This window comes from Grus americana, chromosome 2 (genome assembly GCF_028858705.1).
Source record: "Grus americana isolate bGruAme1 chromosome 2, bGruAme1.mat, whole genome shotgun sequence".
In the NCBI taxonomy this organism is placed as follows: Eukaryota; Metazoa; Chordata; class Aves; order Gruiformes; family Gruidae; genus Grus; species Grus americana.
Genome location: NC_072853.1, coordinates 55,989,282 through 56,014,443, shown reverse-complemented (window position 1 = coordinate 56,014,443; position 25,162 = coordinate 55,989,282). Strand labels below are relative to the sequence as shown.

Here is a 25,162-nt window from a genome sequence, read left to right as displayed (position 1 = left end):
AAAAGTAAGATTATCTGAGACAACAGTTGCCCATGCAGCTTTTTTCTTGAAGATGGGCACTACATTCAGTATTCTCCGGTCATACAGAACCACTCTGACTCAGTAGGTATATTACAGATTATTGCTACGGGACCTGTCATTTCATCTGACAGTTCTTTTGGAATTTGAGAAGGTGGAATTTGCTTCCTCCAGCTTGGGTGCATTGTGAGTTTTGAGTTTTGCTTCCACCTTACAGGGATAATTTCCATTTCCATACCTTCATTCTTCCGGACAGGCATTTATCCCCATGTTAATCGTGATCATTAATTGTATGTTTATCTGCTGGAATTGGAATGGGGACCAGTATTTGGTTATTACGAAACCATGCAAAAATGGTATATTTTAACTAAGTTTTTACACTCTTACAAGTTATTTTTTTGATTGATCAGCCAAAAAGAAATGACCCAAGATGGGCCAAACTTTGCTACCACCTAACTAATACAAAGGTAGTTAATAAAAACTACAAAGAAAGTAGAATATAGAAAACATGCTAAACCTTTAGCTTGTGCCTTAGATTTCACTCAGTCACCAAATTTTACAGATGAATTCAATTAAAACTAGAAACTACGTGAAGAGTGTATGGGTTAAACAGTGCTGCCCATCTTGATTAAGTGGAGTATCTTTATCAAGCAAGGACAGAGGCGACCTACAGTTCTACCCTGTTACTCACCTCATCTGATTTATTCCAGACAGAATATTTGTACTAAGAACCGAGTGAGCACAACCCTCTGTGACAGATTTCAATAGAAACATGGCTGATCTGCAGACAGACATTCAGTGCTAAAGACAGTAGCAAACATAACCAAGGTATGAGTTGAGCAATGCTGATCACATGTAAGGTTTGAATTCCGTTCAATCTGCTGCATAAGGAGGTACTTTAATATAGTAAATCACTGGACATGTTATGTACCCCTGCATCTCATAAATGGCTTGCCTGAAAAGTCAGGACAAGAGGCTCTATTCTTAGAAAAGATCGTATTACATTTTATTATATTAGAATATGATATAGTATATTACTAATTTTAAAAAAAATCCTTCCCCCCTTAGCATAAGGCTGAGAATTGCAGATTTACAATCAACCCTGACTTTTAGTGAGAGTTATCCATCTGCAGCTCTCTTGCAACGCTGCTGCCTGAGATAGTAAAGGGAGTTGGTGATCTAGCAATGCTTTTTTTTCTCGTTTTACAACCGAAATCCAAAACTGAATCCAGCTGTGACGGAACAGAGCAAAGCTCAAAAATGTGTTTACTAAAACTGAATGTCTGGCGTTTGGTTCTACTTCCAGAGCGTTGTGCCTATGTTGAAGGGGTAAAGTGGATTTGGGATGTATACAAAGACAAGTATGGTTTAGGCCTTTCACGACTAAGCTGGCTGTTGTGTTTTTTTTTTTTCCAGGAATCAAGAACGTTCTCTTCTTACTCCTTAGAAGTAGATTGGGAGGATACTAGAAACAGAACAGACTTGTATTTCTATTGCCTTTGCAGTGGACAATCACAGCTAAGGCTGCTCGTAAAGTCTTTACCTCTAAGATATCTCACTTAGAACAGTTGGATCAATACATTCCAGCTGTATTTTTCTGCTTTAGCAGTGGAAAACAGACATAAAATTGACTTAACTGGGTAGTTAAGTCCAGTTAATGGCTGATTTGAATCTCCAAAGTATCCCAAAGCAGTTGGAGTATACTAGTGAATGTGGCCTTTGCAGTTTTGTCTTTAATACCAACATTCTAATGAGGTTCTCCTGTGTTTAAAGTATATTCATTTTTACCTCAAGTCTGTCTTAAAGTATTTTGGGGGAAATTTATGATGCTGAATTGGACTTTGAGATTTTAAAAAAGTAAAAATCCCAAAATAAAATTAAGTTTCTCCTATGAAGCCTTTTTTTCCTCAGTCCACATTTTAAATAGTTAATATGTACACAAGGTATCTTATTTTTTCAACTATTTTATTTTTTTCACCCCTTTACACCAACTGCAGTAGCAAGCAACTATTTTTTCTGTATTCTGCAATTTACCGTTAACAAACTATCAAGTGATGAATTATGAAGTCCAAGGGCTCAGATATAAAATGGAAAATGGGTTCTCATATCTGTAATGAAAGAGACAGTAAAAAATATCCCTTAATAGATGATTTATTTTAAAAGTTAGTTGAGTTATGTATTTTATTTTAAACACTGTAATTTTTAAAGGTCAGTGCATGTTGGTCTTAAATAAGTTTATAGCAACTGGGGACAAATGCAGAGGCAGGTCAAGATGCAGGAAATCTGTAGCACAGTCTGGACGATGGACCCTGAAAATATCTTGTGAGATGTCTGCTTACATAATATATTGCCATATGAGGGTCATTTGCAAATTAAATGCATGAAAATGCTGATGCTACTCAAAACTGTATTAGCAGAATCACAAGACAGCATGTGGCCCGATTAATCTTATGAACTTGACATAAGCATATTACTAGATCACAATGTAGATTACACATTTATGAGCATATCAACATCTGATGCAGAGTAAAATATGCCCTGGAGCACCTCTCAGTGTAATTTTCTTCTACAAATGAAAACAAAGGTTTCAGAGCAATGGCTAGTAGCACCTTCAGGCTCAACAATAATGTGGTCATATTATTATCAGTTGCCACAAACGGTTGCTTCAAAATTCTATCTCCAGTTACAGATTAAGTCTATCATGACAAAGTTTAAAAAAGGGAATGTACATACAAGGATTCATCTTCCATACAATCCCCTCTCAAGATGTATGGAATTCAACACTTACCATGTACACACATGTATTTTAACATGTAGCAAGTCAGAAGGCAAGAGTGGAACACCTTGAATTTAGTTCTCTGTGCTGGTGGTATGTAGTTAAACACTGAAGGAAAACATGCCACGTACTACTTAAATGGTAGTTATGGTCTAAAATAAACAAACAATAAAAACATCTTGCCTGCCATGGCTGAATCGCATGATTTCTAATGTGGCCTGTGGGATCGGTGCTACCTAATATTACTGTCCAACTTTACTGTGGGTGTAACTGAAATATTGAGAAGATGGGTAACAGTATCAAATTAAAGGCTGATCAGGAACTAAATCTATGAATCTGGGATCTTAGATCATGCTTGATATAATCTTGATACAATGTTCTCAATATTTCTCAATACATGGATACAATAGATCTTTCTTGCTCCATTAATTTTGGTAAATCAATTTTAATATTTTCTGATTCAAAGAGACAGCCTGTGTGTGCAACATAACTGCTTTGGGAGGGAGTCACATTCAGCCTGGCTTTGAGCATAGATCCACCTGACCAGGTTCCAGGCCCACAGCTACAAAGGGCCCCAAGATCTACTCAACAATATTCAGTAGGTCTGACAATCAACATGCCAAAATTATTGTTTGCTTTGGATGCACATGTAACTGTGATGCAGTGGGTCTACTGTGTTGGGAGCAATCATGCTCAGTGTTTCCATAAATATTCAGGCAGCTTGACTAGCCATGAGATAAATTCCCCAGTGTCAGAGGGTCCGATACAATGGAGAGCTGGAAAGTTTTGTCTTGTCCTTACTCTAAAACTAAATGCCCATACAGTATCTATCAGGCACCTGACAGAGCTGATACCAACTACAGACAAAACAGGAGACTTGGAAACAGCTCTGGGGTCCTGGCTCCTTGTGCATACCTTGAAACTGCACTGAATTGTATTGGTCTAATTCCCTTCACCCTTCATGACTTGGTTTTCATGCAAACATGGAAAGATTTGAGTCTGGGGCCCCACAGTGCAAGCTCCTTCACATCAGCTTATATATTGCCAGTGTGGTTTAATTTATTCCGGAGGAGAGCGCTGACTCAAGATACAGCCAGCCTGGAAGTGTGGGGATGCAAAGATGTTCTTTCCAGCACGCTTTCACAAGAGCTTCCTTGAACACACTTAGAGGGCTTGCTGCTTAATTGCAACACAACTGACAGATTTTTCATATTTCATTTAGTGAAAATGATTCATGTAACTCAGCTATAAACTGATGATACAGCTCACTATCTAATAAACTAAACAGAAGAAGTAAAGGTTGAAGGGATAAACTTCAAAAAATTCAGATATCTGAAAAGCAATTCAAATATTTGGAAGGTCATTCAGAATGCCAAAAAGCGGTGATGTTATTTCCTGCTTTATTTCTAAATATCTTAGGATGCTCTGCTAACAAAATACGTATCACAGCTGCTCCTAGCTTTTGTCTTCATGATTTACTGTGCCAGATTCTGAACGCTTGTGATTGCTCTATCAAAGGCATTTCTGAGTATACAGAACATTTTGCTAGAATAGACCCAGTGACTTCCACACAATGATATGATGGGGACGATGACTGTTGACAGACCAGATGCCCTCACAAAGTACCTTCCAAACTAAATTATTCTGTAAGTCTGTATCTGCTTACCTACTGATACTTCTGATGTTCGGAGTAACCCAAACTCATCAAAGAAATGGCTACATGTAAATGAAGAATTATGAAAAGCCTTATCAGGAGTTTCACTGCTCTTCTCTAGAGGTCTGGATACTTGGTAGGAAATTGTATATAGCTGGTATCTCAGTCCTGGGGGAGAAAAAAACTCAGAAAAAAATTCCCCTTACCTTTCCATTAACTACAAATACCCTGCTAAGAAACTCTTTTTCTGCGCTCAAGCCAACTATTTTTAATTTAGTCAAAAACCAAGTAAAAGTTCTACTGAGAAATATTTTTTTCCTTCAAAATTTAGATCTTTGTCTACCAGAGTTGATAATGCACTCAAATACATGCATATAAAGACATAGATTGGGCAGAAAGAAATAAATTGACTCTTCCTTTTAGCACCTATGTGAAAATGAAATGTGGACTTGAAAAGAAGTAATAGTGTGCCTAGCCCGGAATCCTTTGTTGCTCAAATATTATAAAGCAATATGAGATAAAGCAATTTGATTATGGGTGCATTCTGCACCGCCTCACTGTAAGTACATGCCATTAACATAGTAGGGTATAGGAAGAGCCCTATTTCCACAAAAACCCCCCATTTTGAATAAAGTACCACAAAGGTTCCACCATGGACTGGAGTTCCACATTGACTCTCACCAGATGGAAGAGGTGGGTAGGTATCAGCTGCAGCAGTCCTTCCTCTTGCCTATGCTATTTTCAGACTGAGTAGGCAAGAGACAACTCCTCTGCTACAATCACAGCAAATAAACAAGGCCTAATAAATAACCATTGCTACGTTAGACAAGTCAAGGAGTTCCTGTTCATAAAGCAGTTTGTGTATATTTTTTCCATCATATTATGCCCTTGTAGTTCATACTAGAACAGACAGAAAACATCCTACTCTTTGCTTTGTTACTTGCTAATGGGGCAGGTGTTGACTGTGGTATTACGTAAGTTTATGAAACATCGTACATTAATTTATTTTAGAGTTCGCTCCTTTTTTGTTATTATCTGCTGACATTCAACCCCACAATAAAACACTGTATTAAAAATTCAGTTTCCACTTGGCTGACATAAAAATACGAACATATTTGATGTGAAAATACCATTTATGCAACTGGTCTTCAAACAACTGTTTTCTAAGCAACAGAAAAATATAATGTCTGCAGCCTTATCATATCACCAAGTATTGTGAATGTCTGCAAAGTAAAGTGAGGTGTTTAGCAAACAAAAAGGATAAGGGATGAGGACTAAGTATAGCTGGAAGATGAGATACAGCCACCTGACTTGAGAAATAGCCATTTAACTGCCAACTGTATAATGAGAGTAAATATCAGGTGAACATGAATTCACTGACACCTATTGAAAGAAAAATAGTTGGTGTCAAAACAAACCAGTACCACAAAATTGCCACGGTAGGCTGCTTTTCTTAATAACTTGTTCTAGCTGGATTCAGCTTTTCCGCAATTGTTTAATGTCTCTTCAGAAAGATGGTCTGTTTCTTTGCTAAAAGTCACCTGCTGAAGAGCTGGCTGAATGGAAGGTTTGTTTGCAGTTCTGATTTGTTTATCTTCGATCTGTTTGACATAATTGCATATGTGAGAGTAATCATTAGATTCCTGAAATAATGCTGCATCTATTTGAACGGAGCAAAAAGGAAAAACCTTCATAAATAATAGTGAGGTAGGGTATTAATAGTCAAGAATTCTCTGTCCCTGGAGCTCTCATATTTGGATGAAGATTGAGCATCGAATATAAGAACTGCAGCATGTGCAAGCCATGCATACATTAAAAATGAACAGGAAGGCAAGCATTTAACTGCTGAAAACTGAGGGACATATTTGGCTCAAACATTTTTTTATGTGAATAGCAGAATAGAGATACAGAATGTTGCTTCTAGCTTCGCCTCTGATGTTCTTTGTGAAACTTCATTCTTTTTAAAATCCTCAATGGAATTTGTTCCAGAAATGTAGCCTTTTATACTGCTACATCAACTTAACTTCTGGAAGCTGATTCATCTATCACACTTTTAACCTTATTATCCATGTGTAACTAAATAATGATATGAAAAATGCATTTTCTGAAAATGAACATTATCTTCAACTGCAGGATCACTGAAAGGACTAAAGTACAGTGCTCTCCGCTTTTGTTTGTGCTGTTATTTACTTGGGTACTACTCATCCTTCTTGCTCCTCATTAAGTCATTTGTCACCTGAAAATGTCACAAGAATATGATTTTGTACTGTTATTGTTCCATGTCGACATGAAAATGCCATTTCCTTTAGCATTCTACATGCTGCCCAGAAATACAGAAAGATGTAGAGGCCTGGTTCAGTATAGCGTATCAGTATTCACATGCACATTTCTGGCTGAATTTGCTGCAAAATTATGGGTTGGTTTAATGCTATGGAATAGAAAAATGGCAGCTGCTGCTGCTACAATGAAGGGTAGCAAAAATTCCAGCTGTGGATATGCAATCCCTCTTTCAGTGTAATACAAAAAGTGATATTTCCTATGTCTAAATGCAATGTGCAACTTTGGCTTGTTTCTCTCTAATCTTGTGTTTTCAGCTACTCAACTTTCTTCAGGATCGAAAAAAATAGATGCTCAATGCACCACTCCCACAAACAAAAGTATCCATGGAATAATTAATGAAAGCTGTGTAATTTCTTTTTTCTATTTGTGAATCAACCCGTAATTTCAATCTCTTCTGATTTCTGTATAAACATTTATTTTTAGCTTCAGAGATGAAAAGCTGACAGGCTTGGTAAAGAGACATTCAAAAGAAATAAGGCCAGGAAAATTTTAATAGCTATGAGATATAAGCATAAAAATGCCATCTGTATATAAACTCCAAGACGCATATAGGAAGAAAAAAATGCAGCTGACACGTTTAAATGTCTATATTTCACTGGTAAATTAGCTACTGTAGAAATTTTTCCAGTATTAGTAATAAAATAAAAAATACGACAGTGTCTTGTAGTAGAGCTGACTAGATGGTGAAGGAAACATAACACTGTCCTATTCCCTTAGATTTGCAAAGGTAGAATGTAGTAACAGACTGTTTTGTTGCATTATGTTGCAGACTAGAACACCGAGAGCTGTAACTTCAAATTTGGCCCCTCCTGAAGCTTCTGTGGACCTCTGCCACCTGTTTCTCCAAAGCTTTGTAGGTCATATGGAAAAACAGGAACACCACAACAGGTGGCAGGTCTCAAGTTCCCGCTATGCCCATCTCCACTTCAGTAGTACTAGAAGGGTGACTGCCTGGCACAATGTTGTGACAAGGTGTGTGAGTATTGTGCCAAACAGGAGAAGGATCCCGATTACTTTTCCTCCCACAGCATGCCTTTGCTGCTGTATCACCAAGAATTACAGTCCATGTGGTACCAGCTAATTATTTCTCTGGTCAAATGGATACTTGTGGGTGTTGTGCTGTGAGGGAAATTTGTCGGCTTCTGAGGCACTGTCAGCTGAAGATTTTCAATGCTTTTCCTTCTTCTACTGAAAGTACTGCTTCAGTCTCACAGGTATTTTCTTTCTCTGCTTTGCCTCCCGGGACATTTATTTCCCTTAGCTGTTCCTTTCAGGGCACGTTTGTCCCTTGATAAAGCATATAGCTGTCTCCCAGCTCATGGCTATACTGAGGAATCCAGGAGTGCTCATTAGCCCCACCAGCCAGGTGCATGCCCTGACTTCATCCTGACTCTCAGGTGAAACTGAGGATGGTCATCCCAAAGCCCAGGGGATCTGGTTTCCTGGCTCATCCAAGTTAACCAACATGCTCAAGAAACTAGCACCTATCGTAGTGTCCACCTGTCTTGCAATGGAGTTCCTGCAGGACGGGCTCAGTGGCTGAGGACACACTGGCCTTCCAGGAAGGCATCAGGATGTCAGCAGGATGACATGGCCCATTGGCTGTCACCAGTTCACAGCTATGTCTTACTATCTGGTGTCTATATGTGCTGCTTCAGCTGCATCCTGCAGTAAAGCTGGTAAGCTGTAAATTCCTACATCTTGAGACTCGTGACAAGTAGAATGAAATCCCCTGAAGCACCTCAGCACAGGCTTCCAAATTTTCTTCTCAACGAGTTGTGCTGAGTTACAAGACAGAAATGTGAAGAGCTGAACAGCTTGCTTTTTAAAGACCATCCATGCAGATATTGCATGGTCTGAAAGGAGTATGAAGAAAAGGAAGGGGAAAGCTTGTTTGAAGATGAGGTCATAGCAGGCCATGTGCCCCTCTGCAGTAAAATTTTATAGCTTGTCGCATCATCTTAAACCCATAAAAACTCTATTTCAGAATAGGAGAGCGAACTTAACCCACACTGCACTACCTCTACAATAATCTGCAATAATAATGTTATTACAGAAAGTCACAGGACTAAATTAACCCCCTTAATTAAAAAAGCTGGTGTACATGGATTATCATCAAAATGTTGGCAACTAGATGTTAGTAAGACTTCACCCCAAAAAAGTCTTAAATTCTCTTCTTCAAAGCTTGACAAAAAGCCTCAGCACAAAATCAACAAATGGAAAAGACTCAAAGGAAGCACTTATTTACTAGTTCTTGGGACAAAAACTCGAGGAGGTTTATTGTGCAGAGCACATGTACACGCACACCTACAGAGCCTCAGATTACAGCTTGCATAGAGGAACAGAGGTATGAAATACCTGACATTAGTACTCTGGCACTTCACTTCCTTCACTTCAGATGCAGCCTCAAATGATATAAAAATAGACTAGCATTACTTTCTGACGTGACTAAGAATCTTTAGTTTTGATCTACATACAACTGCATTAATAATAGATTAAGGGTTGCTATCAAAGTGTGATCACATGCTCCAGAAGGAAGAAACTACAAAGTACAGCTGTCAAATCACTCTCACTAGCTAAAGCAAGGGCAAACTAACCACATCTGAACTTCTAGGACATTTGCTGGTCTATTCAACCTCTCTTTAACATTTCATTCCTGAGCAATGACTTGCATGCACATGACACAAACTACTATTTTTCTTACTGACCTTGGACAGGCAAGGAAAGAAAAGACATTTTTCTTTAAAGGTGACAGTATCGTTGCAGGACATAATGCAATAAAACAACAGCTTGCAGAGAGTAGAAGGAAACATAGCATTAACATTTTGTTAGTTGTTACTGAAGAAGTAGCATGTGACATGGGTTTATTTAGTTTCTCAATCCAATTTCTCAAGGATTACTCAATATTGAGTGGATGATTCCACTTCAAAATGTATAAACTCTGAGTAATCATTTAACTATTTCTTGTTTTCTTGTAAGTATACCACCCTCTTAAACACACACCCTAGTCTGTCTGGCCTGTAAATGTTTTAAAAATAGCTGGTTTGGTTTACTGTCTGGTAAGCATCTGACAGCAAAACAAGCAACAAAAAATAGCACCCCATCACTGTCTTTCCTCAGAAAGGCAAAGTCTTTCTGCCACAGCCCACTGTAGCATCTGCAAAGTGGGCATTTCTCAACACCAAACAGAAATCAAGCAGACAGAAGTTACTAAAATGAGAACAGATGGCTAATATGCACGGTGATCCCCTTTGTCACAAGCAGGATCTGCATCAATATTTATGGAGAAGATCCCAACAGGAAAATCCTAGATCACAGGTACTGCAGAGGTTAAGGAGACATGGGGAAGATGAAGACAGGCCAATTTAGCTTTGAACTTTTGGTGACTAATCAGCAATCATGAACCAGGACAGTGACCTTTCCTGTGGTGTTTTCATTCCTGGTTAGTTACTCCAAAATACACGCATTTCTTGGCTCTCGGATAGTGAAAGGCAGAGTAGTTTTTCATTTGCAGCAAATTCACAAGTACCAAAATAACATCAAGTGACGTTTTATAGGGTTTTACAACTTTTTGGACCACTGCATTTCCTCACCCATATTAAATGACTGTGAGAAAGAGAACTGATTTGACTAGAAAAGTCTAGGTTCTCCATGATTAGTCAAATGCAAGAGATACGTTCTGAAAATCCTACACTGTAAATTTAGCCTAGATTTTCATTAGACTCTGACAGGATACAGAAGGAAAAACTAGGCTCCCAAGAATCTCCACAAAAGAAAAACATCCCAATATTAAAAAGGGAGAATCAGGTGACCAAAAAAATTAACTTGTCAATATTTTTAACCCATCAGGCAACAGTGTCCTGAACGGAAACACCTACAAGAGATGCAAGTGATGCAGAAAACAGATGCAAGTGATGCAGAAAACAGCACTGCTCAGATGAATCTGTTTATGACAAAATATGTAAACACTGACAAATTTGATAGGGTATTAATGGGACGAGCACTAGGACTGCAATAAACATTTCTTGTGGTACTAAAAAGCAGCATGAGTTAAAAGGAAAGCAAAAATAAGTTTTAATATTTGGATTCTATTTTAAGGATGTGCATTCCTCGGTAAATAATCAGAATGGCAGTTCTATGCAAAGTCCATAGCCGAAAGTGAAAGATGTGATCAACCAAGAGCAGCGTAACTGGGAGTGCTCATAGTGGACAGTAACCTTTTATTTATCATTGAGGTTAATTTCCCTTTCTGAGGGTCACTAAGTTGATCTTATTTGCTTGACTTACTGTTGATCTTCTTTAATGGTAGCAAAAAACTGTTGTAATAATGCCTCTCTGAATGCAGCTAATTTAATCGTATGACCTTTTCCATCTTATTTTCACCCTATGGCTATCTGACTTCTGCTAATCAGACAGCAAATGATTAGACTCTAAGCCGTATAGTGCACTCAATTATTTTATTTATGCATTTCTGAAAAACATGAGATGCTAAATTATTGTATTATTCTGTTGCACTGTTTTCATACGTTTATCCAAGGAATCTACCACTGCAGTATCTGGGCTTTAAATAATGATTTTTTTGGTCAAGAGAGTAACGCACATGCACAAGGGTTCAAGCAGTAAAGCTCAGATGCTGATTACTCCTACTGTGGGAAAGGACGCAGCTCTGCAGTCACCGAAGTGTCAAAGCAGCTAGTGTCAGAGAAAACACTTTACACCTCCCCTGGTGCTTTTGTAAGGGCTACTCGTAAGAGAACATGTGTTTCTGCAAGTATATGTGGCTAATCCTGTCTTAGCTGGTGATGTCTCCATCACTGATTTTCAGGTACTAATATTCCAACAACATATATTTTCAGGCAGTGCTGGCTTTCTATTTAGAAACACAAAGACTGAATGTTGTGAAATCCAAGTGATGACAAAGGAAGCATGAAGTATTGTGCCTCTCTGATTACCAGACCTCCAATAGCCCTGATACCACTGCTTTGCAGCAGTTAATAGCAATCAAAATTTAATTAATGTGGAGAATATGGCACCCAAAGGTCTAAGAACTTTCATCAGCGAGTTGGTGGCAGAAATCAGACCTCTTGATTCCCATGCTCTTTCCATAATCTATTTGGAAGCTTATTTAAAAAGCAATTGCTATTATTAGATTTTCATGCCAAGAAGAAGCCTACAGGAAAGAAGTGAACGCCAGGATTTCTGAAAGGATGACTTCAAAGAACTGTAAAGTTATAGGCCCTTCTGGTGTGAAAGGTTTTGCGGAAGTATTTAAATTACAAAAGCTCTGGAAATTCTGGGAAAATTGTAGCCCTACTTCCACTGAATCACCAAGTTTTTCATCTGTCACCATAGCTCCATCACTCATCAGTTAATTTCTCTTATATTGCATTGCAGCAGCCATGGCAATATTTAGAAGTAATCAAAACTTGCTTTAATCAGCTATCATTGGCATCTGAGAGAGGACGATGATGTTCGTGGTGACTTTATTGCCTTGCCATAACTATATCTCTCTTTGTTTTTAATAGCAAAATGTAGAACTGGGCCACAGATGATGTTCAGAAGTCAGTATGTAGAAACAAAAAAAAGTCCCTTATGAAATCAAATCTACATTCTACCCATGTATGCCTTGCAGCATTACATATTTATATGAAACACAGTAAACTAGCTAATTCATTACACAGCACAAGACAGTGATTTATTAGTCCTTTGTTACGCTATGAGAAAATCTGGAGTCTCTTGAATTTCAGTCTCCTGTAGTTAGGTTTTGCAGCTTCCTAGCAAGTCTGTCTGGTTGAAAGTAGCATCTGACCCCATGCAGAACACATTCCACTCTTCCTAAGGCAGAGAAAAGATGGATCCCTATTCTTTAACCTTTAATTAGTACATAGTTACATTATGCATGCTGAGGGCAAGATTAGCCATAAATGCTTCCAGAGGCACTGTACACTTACTAGTAACCTCTGCACGTAGAAAGTATGTATTTCACCCACAACCAGCAAGTGGAAAAATATGTAGCAGAGAGGGTTGGACAGCATATAATTAAACTCGCTTTGCATATTAGGTGAGCAACCAAAGTAGAAACCATTACTCTCTGTCTGCAAAGCAACTCCCAAGGTTGTTGCAGGCAAAACCACAGAGTATATGTCTTGCAATACCACGTATATGCTGCATATGACCAGTGAAAAACAGGCTTTTTCTTATGAAAGGGCTGAGGCATCCAAATACGGGACCAGATTCTGCAAGGTGCTGAAGTCAACGGGGATTGGGGGCATCTAGCACCTAAATGAATTCACACAGCAGGGTATCAGAATGGTCCTTGTTTTAGATATTTTAGGCAATCAAATTTAAGTGGTTAAGCTGAGTTTGTTTTACTCATTTGATGTTGGTTTTATCATTCCAAGATTTTAAAGCAGAGAAGCTTTCCACTGTCTAGTCAAATTACCAGATGTAAATATGACATTTTATTTAAGGATATGATTTTAGGGAGCATGCTGATTTCATCACATTATATGGTGGGGGAAAAATATGTTTACAATCTTAAAAATCTCATCTAATACAAAGCAATCATACACCAAACAACTAAAGCAGTATGTTCTACTGAATCCTTCTGTGTTGTTTTCATGGGTATGTCAGCACTTTGTAAATTTGAATACATCATCATGGACTCATACTCACTAACTTCAGCTATGAACATTTTTTTGTGAATAATACTTTCTACTTCTAGACTCCATGTCATTGAAAAGTCAACTAATAATGATGCTTAGAAATTAATTTATTTCAGGTATGCTATAACAACCATAATCAGCTATAAATCCTTTTGCCCTGTTTGCATTTACTGAATTTGCCTTAATTATACCGCTGCCTAATTATGAAGCTCAATCTAGAGGGGAGCTCGCAAGAAGCAATGATGCAGAAAGCAGAGGACAGTTTATTCCACTTCATGGATTTACAACTTTCTACTACTGCAAACCGTTTGGAACAGACTCTATTTCTGAGGTCATTAACATGTAAACAGTGTCACACTGAAGATGCATGGCAATGACCTACCATGCTAATGAAAAGTGATATTGAGTTTACTAATTCAGATAAGGGTACACAGATTGCCTTTTCTCTAACGCGCAAAGGCCTGTCACAGAAATAAATGCATGGTCCTTGTTGCAATTAATTTGATTCCTGTTCTTTTAAAGCTTTACTTGTAGATTTAATTAAAGCTTTCATGCAGCACACACTTTCAGGAAGTATCTATGTTTAATGGCTTTTTCTCCTAAATTAAAGAAACGAGTGAAGGTTATGATTCAAAGAACAACAGGGAATCATAAAATGAAAAGCTATTCTTAATACAGTAAGCATTATCTTGTTTTGACATAAGTAAATACACAGTGCTGTGGGTGTTAGAAGTATACTTCTTATAATTAATACTTAATTAATATTGCAACTTCCATGATGACATCATTTTCAATTGCTTAAGATAAATTTTTTCTTTTTTTGAATGTAAAATATTGCATGCTAAGTTTCAACCTGGAGGTGAATATTTTTAAAGCATTAGCAAAATCAATTTTTCGATAAGAAAAAATGAGCAAAGAAAAACAGTGCACTGTTTTCCCATGAAAATAAAGAAACAATCCCCAATGCAAAAAATTCTCATGTAGACATTTAACTCAGTCTTTCCTTAATTTTACTGTGTTAAATGTTCCCACAGAATAAGTCTATCTAAGCAATAGCCCTTTAGTAAAAAGCAGAATAAAAAGAATTACATAAAAAGGTTGCACAATAACCGAAGGATATTCTGACATTCTCAGATTTGCCTCTTCTTCCCTTCTACAGGTCTGAGGAGAGAGACAGTAGGACGTGGAGCAAGAACAAATGATGAGGCAGCCTGCTTTAAGTCTCAGGAGACAAAGCAGAGCATAGAGAAAGAAAATAAGGCTATTTTAAGAAAATATTTTTCAGGACAGGACAACCAGTATAGCATCTGGGGGAAAAGGGGCTAAAGGAAAGGAGGAGTAAGTAAAAGGAGGAGCAGAGGAAGCTGAGAAACAGAGATGAAAAAGGAAATAGTGAGCAGAATAAGAAGGCAGGCTTAAGAGCTAGGCACACACATTAGTGTTGAAAGAGAAAAAGAAGCTGGAAGGAAGACAACAGTAGGATCTAAGGAGTAAGTTAGATAAAACCCCTTGTGGACAGAGAACTGGCCAAGGCACTTCCACAGTACTCCTGCCTCAAAATAGGTTCACAGTGCTTTGGGTTTCAACAAAAGGCAGTTGAAACTGCAGTAACTTATTCACCAAAAAACTAAACCTATTTTTGCTGGGAGCTTGTAGTAGGATTCAACATGCAACCAATGTACCTTGTTCTCCTTTTCATTTATTTTTCTTAAGCACGTAATCCCTGACAAATTTACTAACATCCTTATGTGCTTCTCTTATTCTCTTAGTTTAAAATATCTTCTATAATCTTCATCTGGAGAGTATTAAAATGCAGACATGACTCTTCCCTATTTGGTAAGCAGAAAGTAAAGTTCTACTGCCAGTAACACCTGGATGTTACAGCTAAGGATCAGGGCCTTATTCTATGACGTATCATAAACATGACAATCTTACCTTACAAATCTCAGTAAATACAAAGCATTCAGTATTTCATCTGCTTTTGAAAATACACTGTAAGCCATGAACCTAGTCCCTTTGAAGTGACCTTTTCATGGACAATTGCCAAACAGGACCACCAACTGCAAAACACATTCCATTATACCTGAAGTAATAATCCAATACACATCTTTCAGCAAACAAAAATCTATCTAGCCCATTTAAACCCTTACTTGCTGCAGCCAATATGCATGCATTATTACACCCAATATGAACATGTTGGCCAAATCCATACTGGAAGACCTACTTTTGGCTACTGATGTCACCATGCAGGAGGAAAGCACACTATCACTTTGCAATGGGAGATGCGGAGTGGCATCATTGCTCTAAACCAGCTGATCCTCTCATTCCTGTACAACTGTGAAATGCACAGGTTAGTGAATGCTTTGCTTTGTCTTTCCTTCAGACAAGCCAGAGATACCTCTGGTAGCTCTAACCTGTGTCTTCATGATCAGAGGAAGCAGGGAATGAGGAAGGAGAGAAGCTAACTCCCTTTGCAGGTAAACTGAGAATAATTTAGATGCCCCTAGACATTTGGTTCAATGTCTCACCGAGGGATCTCAGATTGAATGCAGAAGTGGTCCTGAGTTTCAGCTGCTAAAAAGAAAAACAAATGTGCTTCTTTATGTTCACCAGCTCAGTACTCACAGGAGCAAGTAGCTCCTGGCACAAGCACTACAAAACTGCTCTGCTCCAGCTACTGCCTCTTTTTATTTGGATCACTGCTGCTGTCTGGTTGGCACAGGAATTGACTAACAGAATTATGCAAGACTTTTCTGACAGTCCTACAGATTTCTCTCTGTACCATACACTAAAAGCTACAGTCTAATAATAATAATAAAACCTTTCCTGCACATTTGTAAATGAGATAGAGCCATGATTCTAATACCTGTGATAAGTCTTGTAAAAGATATTCATTTCCAGCAGGGTATCTGGGACTGATGAAATGCCAGGCTTTGCTGGATTTGTAAGCACCCGGCACAGTCCATTCCTCTGTTTCCTTGCTTGATTAGTTTTTGTGAGGCTCAATTTCACAGCTGATGCAATCTTCCTAGCTACATTTTGCATGTGGGCTATTGTCCTGAAATTAGGAAGGACCCTGATCAGAGAGAATCCTTGCACAGACTCTCACAAATGGATGCAGAGGGCCCGAGTGACCAGGAGTGGCAGAAGAAAGCACCTGAGGTATGGTTCCTTATTCCCTCATGCCAGAGTTAGGTAATTCATTGCAGGAAAACAATGACCAAGAAGAATGACAGAAAGAAAATTTGGAAATGAATGATGCTTCTGTCGGCTAGACACTACAGAAAGCAAATGGCCACTGTTCTTCCCTCCAGGGATCTGGCAGTCTAGACTTTAAGGGAGCTCAAGGAATACTGTAGATAAGAAAGGAAATGAAAAGGAGACGATGGAAAAGGAGCCAAGATTAGAACATTTTCATTGTGAAATTAAGAGCGAGCACTAACAGATGCTACCTTGAGGTGGACTATCATTAACCTGGCCATAACCCCTGCAGATAGGCTCAACAAAGGTATTTCAGCCGAAGCATCTCCCAGGGGATTCAGGGGTCAGGGAAAAGATTACAGATAAGAAGCTCAAACAAAAATATAATCAGTCAATAGAAATTATTGCAATACTAATGACTACACCACCTCAGTACCCTGTGCTGACATGACTCAACAAACAGGAAGATCTCGTTACAGTTGTTTTTATCTGTATCACAGAAGTGATTAAGCCTGTGGTTTACTGGAGCAAAGAAGTCTTACGCTAGATTCATCATATGATTTCTTCTACCCACTTTTCTTTAAGCATTTTTCTGCTGCTTGCCCTCCTTGAGTCCAGGAGAGATACAATGCAACATTCACCTTATTCCTTGTAGTCCCACCTTTTGCAGACATCTTCTGTTGATTAGTTCAATATTTCATTAAGACATTTTGAAAACTAACACTTCAATCTTTTAGGAAAAATACAGGCCTTTAGCAACATAAATTATGAAGTGAGTTTTTGTCTAAATATGCAGTATAGCTTCTTTACTTTTACATATTTACAGTCACAGAAAGTGTAAGGGCAAGTTTGGGTATTACAGAAAATAGGTTTCCAATGTCATTACCCCTCTTGTACAATAAACGATAATACTAAAATAAGGAAAATCTTTCCTTTCTATTTGGATATTTAAAATGAAAGAATATGAAGTCAGTTTTGAGCCATCTATGTATACAGAAATGCAATTTTGGAGTAAAAACTGCATGAATTGCACCTTCTTCCTGAGGGAAAAGTCTTAAACACAGCGAATGAGAATGATTCACCTTATACTCTCTTTCAAAGTCTAATTTGACACTCATGGTACATAATGGCAAAATCTCAGTGCCTTGAATGACTGCTGTATACAGTAAGCATGACTGCTTTAGGAACCAAATTTTTTTGGGAAGCTAAAAACAATGTCAACAGGCTAATTGAGGAATTAATTCAATCCGTAATTTTATAGAGAAGACAGTCCACCCTGGCAAATCAGTAACATTAACTGAACAAGACTCGATGAGGGAGAGCAATACAAATACTCAAATTCAAAGGTAACTTCTTTAACATATATCTGTCCCTATCCTCTCTTCTCCTCCCGAAGGTATGCATTATATCTCAGTGTTATATATAATAAAGATAGGATTCAGGCTTATCCTACAAGAGTATATGGAATCCACAATTTCTAAAAGCAATCTCAGCATTCAATTCAAATCCCTGTATATTAGTTTAGAAAAGCAAGACAAAGCTTTTACTAATGTGGAAAGAACCAAGATGTCTCTAGACTGCATAAGCATTTATTTTTCCTACAGTTACATCGGTTCCCACACTAAATGTCTGGTACCTTCACAAAACGAGCAATGTAAACTGAAACTGCCCCTTTAAGCACAGAAAAATCTCCAAACCCCAGCTCATCTGCAAATTTACTGCTTGACACTGAGGTAGCAAGGACAGTAACTGAGTGTGATTGTGTGACCAGCATAGCAATCAATCACTTCTGATACTTCACCTCACTCTCTCTGTAGTATGCATTTATTTTGAAAAAACCAAACTCGCAGCACATTACAGATTATGGTTTCGCACTCAACACATCTGGGATAATGTGATTTGGAAAAGTCTGGGTAACTTCAGAAATCACCATGGGTTTCCTATGTGTAGGTATTGGAAAAGTAACTTGGAGTGAGTATCTAAACATGCCCAGAAAAGATGAACTAAAGCAGAACTATTCCTCCACATGAATGACCTGATCTCTGTTGCACCTCAAGAAAGCTATTTCATATAGTCAGATCACTGCCCTGAGGGGCTCACGAACTTCAGAAAGAGCTAATAAAATAAAATAAAAATAAAGGATTTCATAACTGGGAGTGTTAAGGATTACCTGCAATTTGTGCTACAGAGAAATGAGAATGTAAGCCTCAGATCCAAAGGAATCAGAAGATACAAGGAATCAGTATAAGAAATAATGACTTCAGAGAGATTTCTAGAAATGATGTGGTGTATTTTAACTAAAAATAAAATTCTGATTCTGAGATTGCTTAGTATCGCCGCATGAAAGCTAGATATCTTACCTCTGTACTCCAAGCATATGGCACATAGCCCACTTATGCATTCTTCAGCGATGGCGATTTAGTAAAACACCCTCCTTGCTATTTTGGGCACTGCATATTATCCAAAGATTTCAATATGTTGGCATTCTAGACTTTGCCAGATGCAACTAAATTCATGGGACATCCCCAAATCATTTAAGTCTGGCTTACAAGACAATTACTGAAATCCACATTTATTTTGGGTGACATGATTCTATGACACAAGTCTATGTAACTATGCATATTTAAAGATTCAGGAGAGATCACAGGCTTAGTCTAACACATCAAACAGTTCAAATGCATTCCTGTTTTTCTGTTCAGTGCTCTCCTCCACCTGCAAGATGCAAACTGATGAACTTATTCTAGTTCCAGGGACAGCTACAGTTGAGAATACAGGACTATTTCTAACATCTCTTGCTATTTTCAAGTTACTACAGAGGTTTAAAATGTGATGACTACATTTTTCCTGGAATTATCCAGAAATCACTGTTAAGAGTTTCGACATCATTGATTTCTTGGAAATTTTATGACTGTGATTATTAGAGTCATTTTACAAATTTGCTAACCTTGTGATTTCTGCCAGAGGTACTAGGTGAATCGCAATGGGACTGGGGAAATAAGCCACAAATGAAGCCTCTATACAGAGCTCCATAAGCCAGCACTGAAAATCTGCTACTGAAGCAAGAGGCACAGGGATGACTAAACTGAGAACAGACTCCCAGGCTCCTGAGCTCAAGTCAGATACACAAGACAAGTGTCCTTCAACTGGGTCCCAAACTACCAAATTCTCATGAAAAGGAGGATATGTTTTTATTCACATTTTTATGAAAAAGCTCAATGTTTGCAGAATTAATTTTCTTGTAGGAGGAACTTTGTCCTCTTTGAGTCATATACAAAGTACCAGGCAATAAGACCTCTACTCATATAGTCCATTTTAGTAATGTTTTAATATTGTATTAAGCTCCTGGATTGAGACTTCCATACAGAGGACACTTCTGTCATAAGTCACCTAACTAGATGATTAGTGCTGGAACAGACAACATCAGATTTCATACTGTATAAGATCTCAACATGATTACTATTTTCTAAGAATACTGGGCAATAATTGTCTCTTATTTCCCTGTTTCACCTTTCACAAGGTGAAATGACTTGTGAAAAGGCACCAAAATAGAATAAAATTATGCACCTAACTGCTGTGCAGCACCGTTGTTGCATAAGTACTTAATTTCAATAATAATCATAACATACCATTTTGATATCAAGTTCAAATTCAGGGACAACATCAAAAGCTACCTTCACAACTCCGTATTTTAATCAGCCATCCATCCTACTCATAGCAATGTAATGAAGCCTTTTCTTGAAAGCAACCTACAACAGCCACAATCTCTAACTATCTGCCCCAGAATTTGAGGTAAATTTAATTCCTCAAACTCCCTATCAGGTGCCAGCATCCCGAGTAAACTCAGATGGTCCACACACTCCTTTTGCTGTCTGGTGCTTGAATGTGTATGAATCTAGTTATTTTAGCTCCTGACTGATGACTAATGATCTCCAAGGGCAGAATCTTTATCAAAATGAAAATCTCAAATATAAAAGTTAATGGCCATCGGTCAGCACAGTGGCGCTCGTTGTCACCTGAACAACAGGCTTGTCTAGTTCATTTAACCATAATAAACTACTAATGTACTTTTCCTTCTCTGGCCAATGTCGCAGGGGTTTTGCCCATCGGAAAATATCTCAGGAGAAAGCAGAGTCATGCCAGCATCAGCTGCCATGCTGAGAACACCAGTCATTACAAGTGTCACTAACGACACCATCTCCACTCTTCTTTTTTCCCACCTGGAATCGACTGCAAAGTCAAAAGACCTGCTACAGAGTTAATTGGCACTATTAAATTTGCTCTAATCTTAAGAACAAAAGAACTCATACAGGACTAATTGTGTCCAGACAAAAAAAAAAAAAAAACAAACTGCTGCCTGACTGAGGTGAAAGGTAAAAAATGCAGCAGTTCTCAGGAAAGCAAGAGTGGGAAGAAAGGCACTGGCAGAGGTACTTAAACCCATTAACAAGAAGTATAATTCTCAACAGCAGTACTCAATTCCTTTTCTGTAACATCTCTCAACTGGCTAACTAGTAAACACGAGATAGAATGGAAATAATTCTCTGCCAAATATGCACAGCTGCAGGTCCATCTCTGATGATTCACCAGCAGTTCTAGGCATCTGCCCATTTTTTTCTTTTTTAATTTAGGATGGATCTAGAAGTGGCAGAGATTGCAGTCTGCTAGGGAAAAGGAGCCCACAGCATATAAGGAAAGCAGCGCATAAGACAATAGTAACTATTTCAGTGCATAGATGCTTGCTTGGATGTCACAGCTTGCATTTACAATGACTAATCAGTAAATTTGAATATGATACTCAGTATAGAAGTGGTAAATCAGCAATGGCAGAGTACTTCAAATTGTGTTTCTCAAAATATAGAACATTTTATAATACATACCAACTTCCTCAGCTAAAAATAAAACTGGAATGAATTCTGCATTCATCTAAGATTTCCACTAATTTCAGTGAAATTGCATGGTGCGTAAACAGGTGGAGAATTTGGTTCAAAATATTTCCTCCTACTGGGGGCCGACCTTGTCTGCTCCTTTCAGGGCTCTTACTTGCCTTCTTTTGCCAGACAGGGAGCAAAACAATACGCAGTCAAGATCACACAATTGCTTTTGGAAGAGTTAATGTACTCAAACTACAAAGTTACTGAATTTGTATCACATTAATAAGACAGATCTTTTCTTGAAGCCACTGTGAGAATATTGCAAATAGTCAAGAGAATCCACTATTAGCAGTCTCTATGATTGCAAAAGCTGTTTGTAAAACTTATAGAAACATTTCAATTCACATATTTTCCACTCTCAGTGGAACAAAAGAGAAAAAAGATATAATCCAGTTTCTTTGAGTAATGAAACAGTGTTTCATTTAATGTTCCATTTGTTTCAATTTTGTTTTTTGACTTCGCCTTGAGACATGAATCATATTAAAAAATTAATTTAAATATATTTACTTATTATGGCAACAACACACTATATGACATACTATATTATACTCTTTTGACATTTTAAAAACAACATTTAAATGGTCCCAAACTGAATATTTTTTAAGGCCTATTTAATGGAAAATATGGTCTTTTCATCTTGGGAACAGAAACAAATTCTGAAATACTGTATCTGTGGAAGAGATAATTTTTTCTGACCTTCACATTAATACAGTGCTTTAAAGAACAGTTTAAAAAAATTGCACTATATGTAAAGTGTCAAATACTGTAATATGAAATCTGAATTACCAAGTAAACGAGCAGTTCAATATATTCAGAAGGCTTAGGGAATTTCAACTAAGAGGTTTAAATTTTAGTTGCTTTAATTCATTTGAAGCATGGTTCTGCTTACCAAGTTTTCATGTTGGAAAACATTTACTAATTTTTCCATAAATTCTATAAATGAATGTTCGATGCTTTTTCAAAATATGAATTGAAAAAGTATTTATTTCAAAAGTTTGAAGAGCAACTAAAAAGGAACATGAGAAACTTCACATTGTTTTTAAATAAAAACATTACAGAAATGTGTTCCTTTCAAGACCATGCTACTACCGTATGTACCTGAAAACTAGTACTACGGTCTGTCTCATGCAAGTAACACCCCATCTTCTGTAACTATATGAAAATATCTTCTAGTTTCCCATGACTTTTAAACCTGAGCTTCAAAGACAACATATCTATTGGACAGCTGATTTTTGCTGCTGGCCAACAAGATTAAACAAGCTTAAACGCATCTCATTTCTCGACTAAGCAAGACCCCTAATATTTTGCTAATCCAAAAACTATCATGTACTCCTTGCACCTGGAAAGCGAGAAAAGGTGAATAGCCTCAGAGAGGGATTTGCTAAATTCTCAGAAGAACCCTTCTCATTCATCACCTGCTGACAGCAGGGAACGAAACAAAGGCTTTGGGTAAATAAAGAATCACATAATGGTATTACTAAGGACTGTACCAAAATGAAAACTTATTACTTACTGAAAGTTATGCTTCATCTTGCCCTCATTTTTCAGTGCTCTTTCCTTTTAAATTCACCCCAGTAATGGTGACTCATGACATTTACGCATGATCATTATTCATGAAAAAGTAGTAATATGTACACAGCAACAAATGGAAATGCTTGTATGTGTCTAACCAATGCTATATTTTCAACAGAACAAATAAGAAAGAAACCACTAAATAAATTCTAAAAATAGTTACTTAGGCATGAAAATTTGTCATAGACATGGTAGCGATATTTATACCTACTACTTTTCAATTAAGAAAATTTGTTACATTATGATATTCAAAGGACTCTAATGCATAGTATGAGGCATAAGAAACTGCTATAAAGCTAAATATTTCATTACATTATTGACCATGTTGTTTTTATCTTGGTAAAGCTGTTTACAAAGTTTGTTTTTATAAAGGAATTTTCAATATTAGCATTTACTACTTATGCATGGAACAACATGGCAGAAAGTGTGTCTCTGATGACAAAGAAGTTACTTACAGGTAATAAGTGTAGGAGTGATAGCTTCTTCTGCCATGATGGTGGAAGGATTAGGCAGTGGTGGAAAAGATGAAATGGAAGGAAAGAAAAGCCAAATATTAATGTATGAAAAATCAAGATGAAACTGAGACCAGAACTGATGACACAAATGAAAGGTAGCAAGAATGCATATCTGAGCATATCATGCAACATGTCTGGAACAGACAGATGACATATCCAATTTCCACAAAACTTTAAGCAATACAATATATTATGCATCTCCAACTGTTAAGTCAAACCACCTTAAAGCACATCTACTATCTAAGTAATATTAGATATTTAATGTATATTTATCTCTGCATATACTACACACACAAACATTCCCAAATTGAAGTGATAAAACACCTCCAATTACACCTCAACTGCATTAGGAATAAGGATACAGAACTGCTAATATGGTGTTAGAAGTTTAAAAATGCAGAATTTCAGAACATGTATTAAGTAGCTTCTCTTCCTGTCAAAGTAGCGTAGAATCCTTGAATATACCTTTCTTTACTTAAAGAAATCAGTTCTGCCATTGACAAGACTAGAACTTGTTTCCAAAGGGGAAAAAATCAATGGCCACAGCTTTTTTAATATCTCAGCTTTTTTAATAACCATTTAAATTCTGAAGAAAAATTTAGTTTCTACCATGCAAATAAAAAGGCTATCCTTATTGGCTAAAATTATTTTAGTGTTATTTGCCCATGTGGCAGAGGAAAAAATAAGCACTGAGCCTGTATCCCTGTTATTTCTGCCCACATGAATGTCACAAAGAACAAGCTGGAGACCTAGCACAACCATCCTGAGAAATATGGACGCAGCCAGTCTTTCCTGCATCATCTCTCGCACAGCCAGACCCTCCATCCAGACATGCTCTGCATGAGCACAAAGTACAGAAGATGTCCAGCTATGCTCTTCTGCTTTACGTCTCTCCATCCCTGTTACGAGCCCACTGCAAGCAGGACTGCAACTCTCCAAAAGGGGCAAGTTCCAGCCTAAATGTTTTCCATATATTGGCTGCAATTAAAAAGAGGCTGGAGATCTTAAAACATTTCTGAGTATAACATCATGTAGCATCCACATGTTGGTATGATAAAAGACTGAAAGGAACCGCTTAGGCATTTGTAATTTTTACAGCACATGCATACAGCCCTTTGACTACAGAGAAACATGTAAACAGGCCTTGCAAGGGACTATAACTAACGTTAACTTGCCTCTGGCTACATGCTTCAGGCATCCCTTTGAAAACTAGGCTTTCATCAATTTTTCTCTCTCATCTTCTTTGTGTGAAGATGCCGTTAGAAATATTTCCCAGTTTTTATTCCCATTTTTTCTGATGCAAACAGTATTGTTCAAACACAGGAGGTTAGATACAGAATATTTAATCACGTGGCACAGCTGCAAAAATGCACACCTGTTAAAGTTGAGTTTTAAAATATATCTAAGAATAGAGGAAGGGGAAAGCTGCAAAACACTTAAACGCTTCTTCCACCAGCACATACCCCATTGCCTTCAGTCAGGAGCACAGG

General features: G+C 37.6%; 1 protein-coding gene across 10 annotated transcripts in view; it reads right to left on the bottom strand.

Moving 5' to 3' along the window:
- PTPRM (protein tyrosine phosphatase receptor type M) overlaps positions 1-25,162 on the bottom strand; it is a 502,968-nt gene that overhangs the window by 130,305 nt on the left and 347,501 nt on the right. For 5 of the 10 annotated variants that reach the window (XM_054814410.1, XM_054814411.1, XM_054814416.1 and 2 more), the window contains one exon: positions 23,613-23,642. The exons of the other annotated variants lie outside the window; for them this stretch is intronic. In XM_054814410.1, the coding sequence (XP_054670385.1) occupies positions 23,613-23,642 (30 nt within the window). The remainder of the gene's footprint in view (positions 1-23,612; positions 23,643-25,162) is intronic. 10 annotated transcript variants of the gene reach the window in all.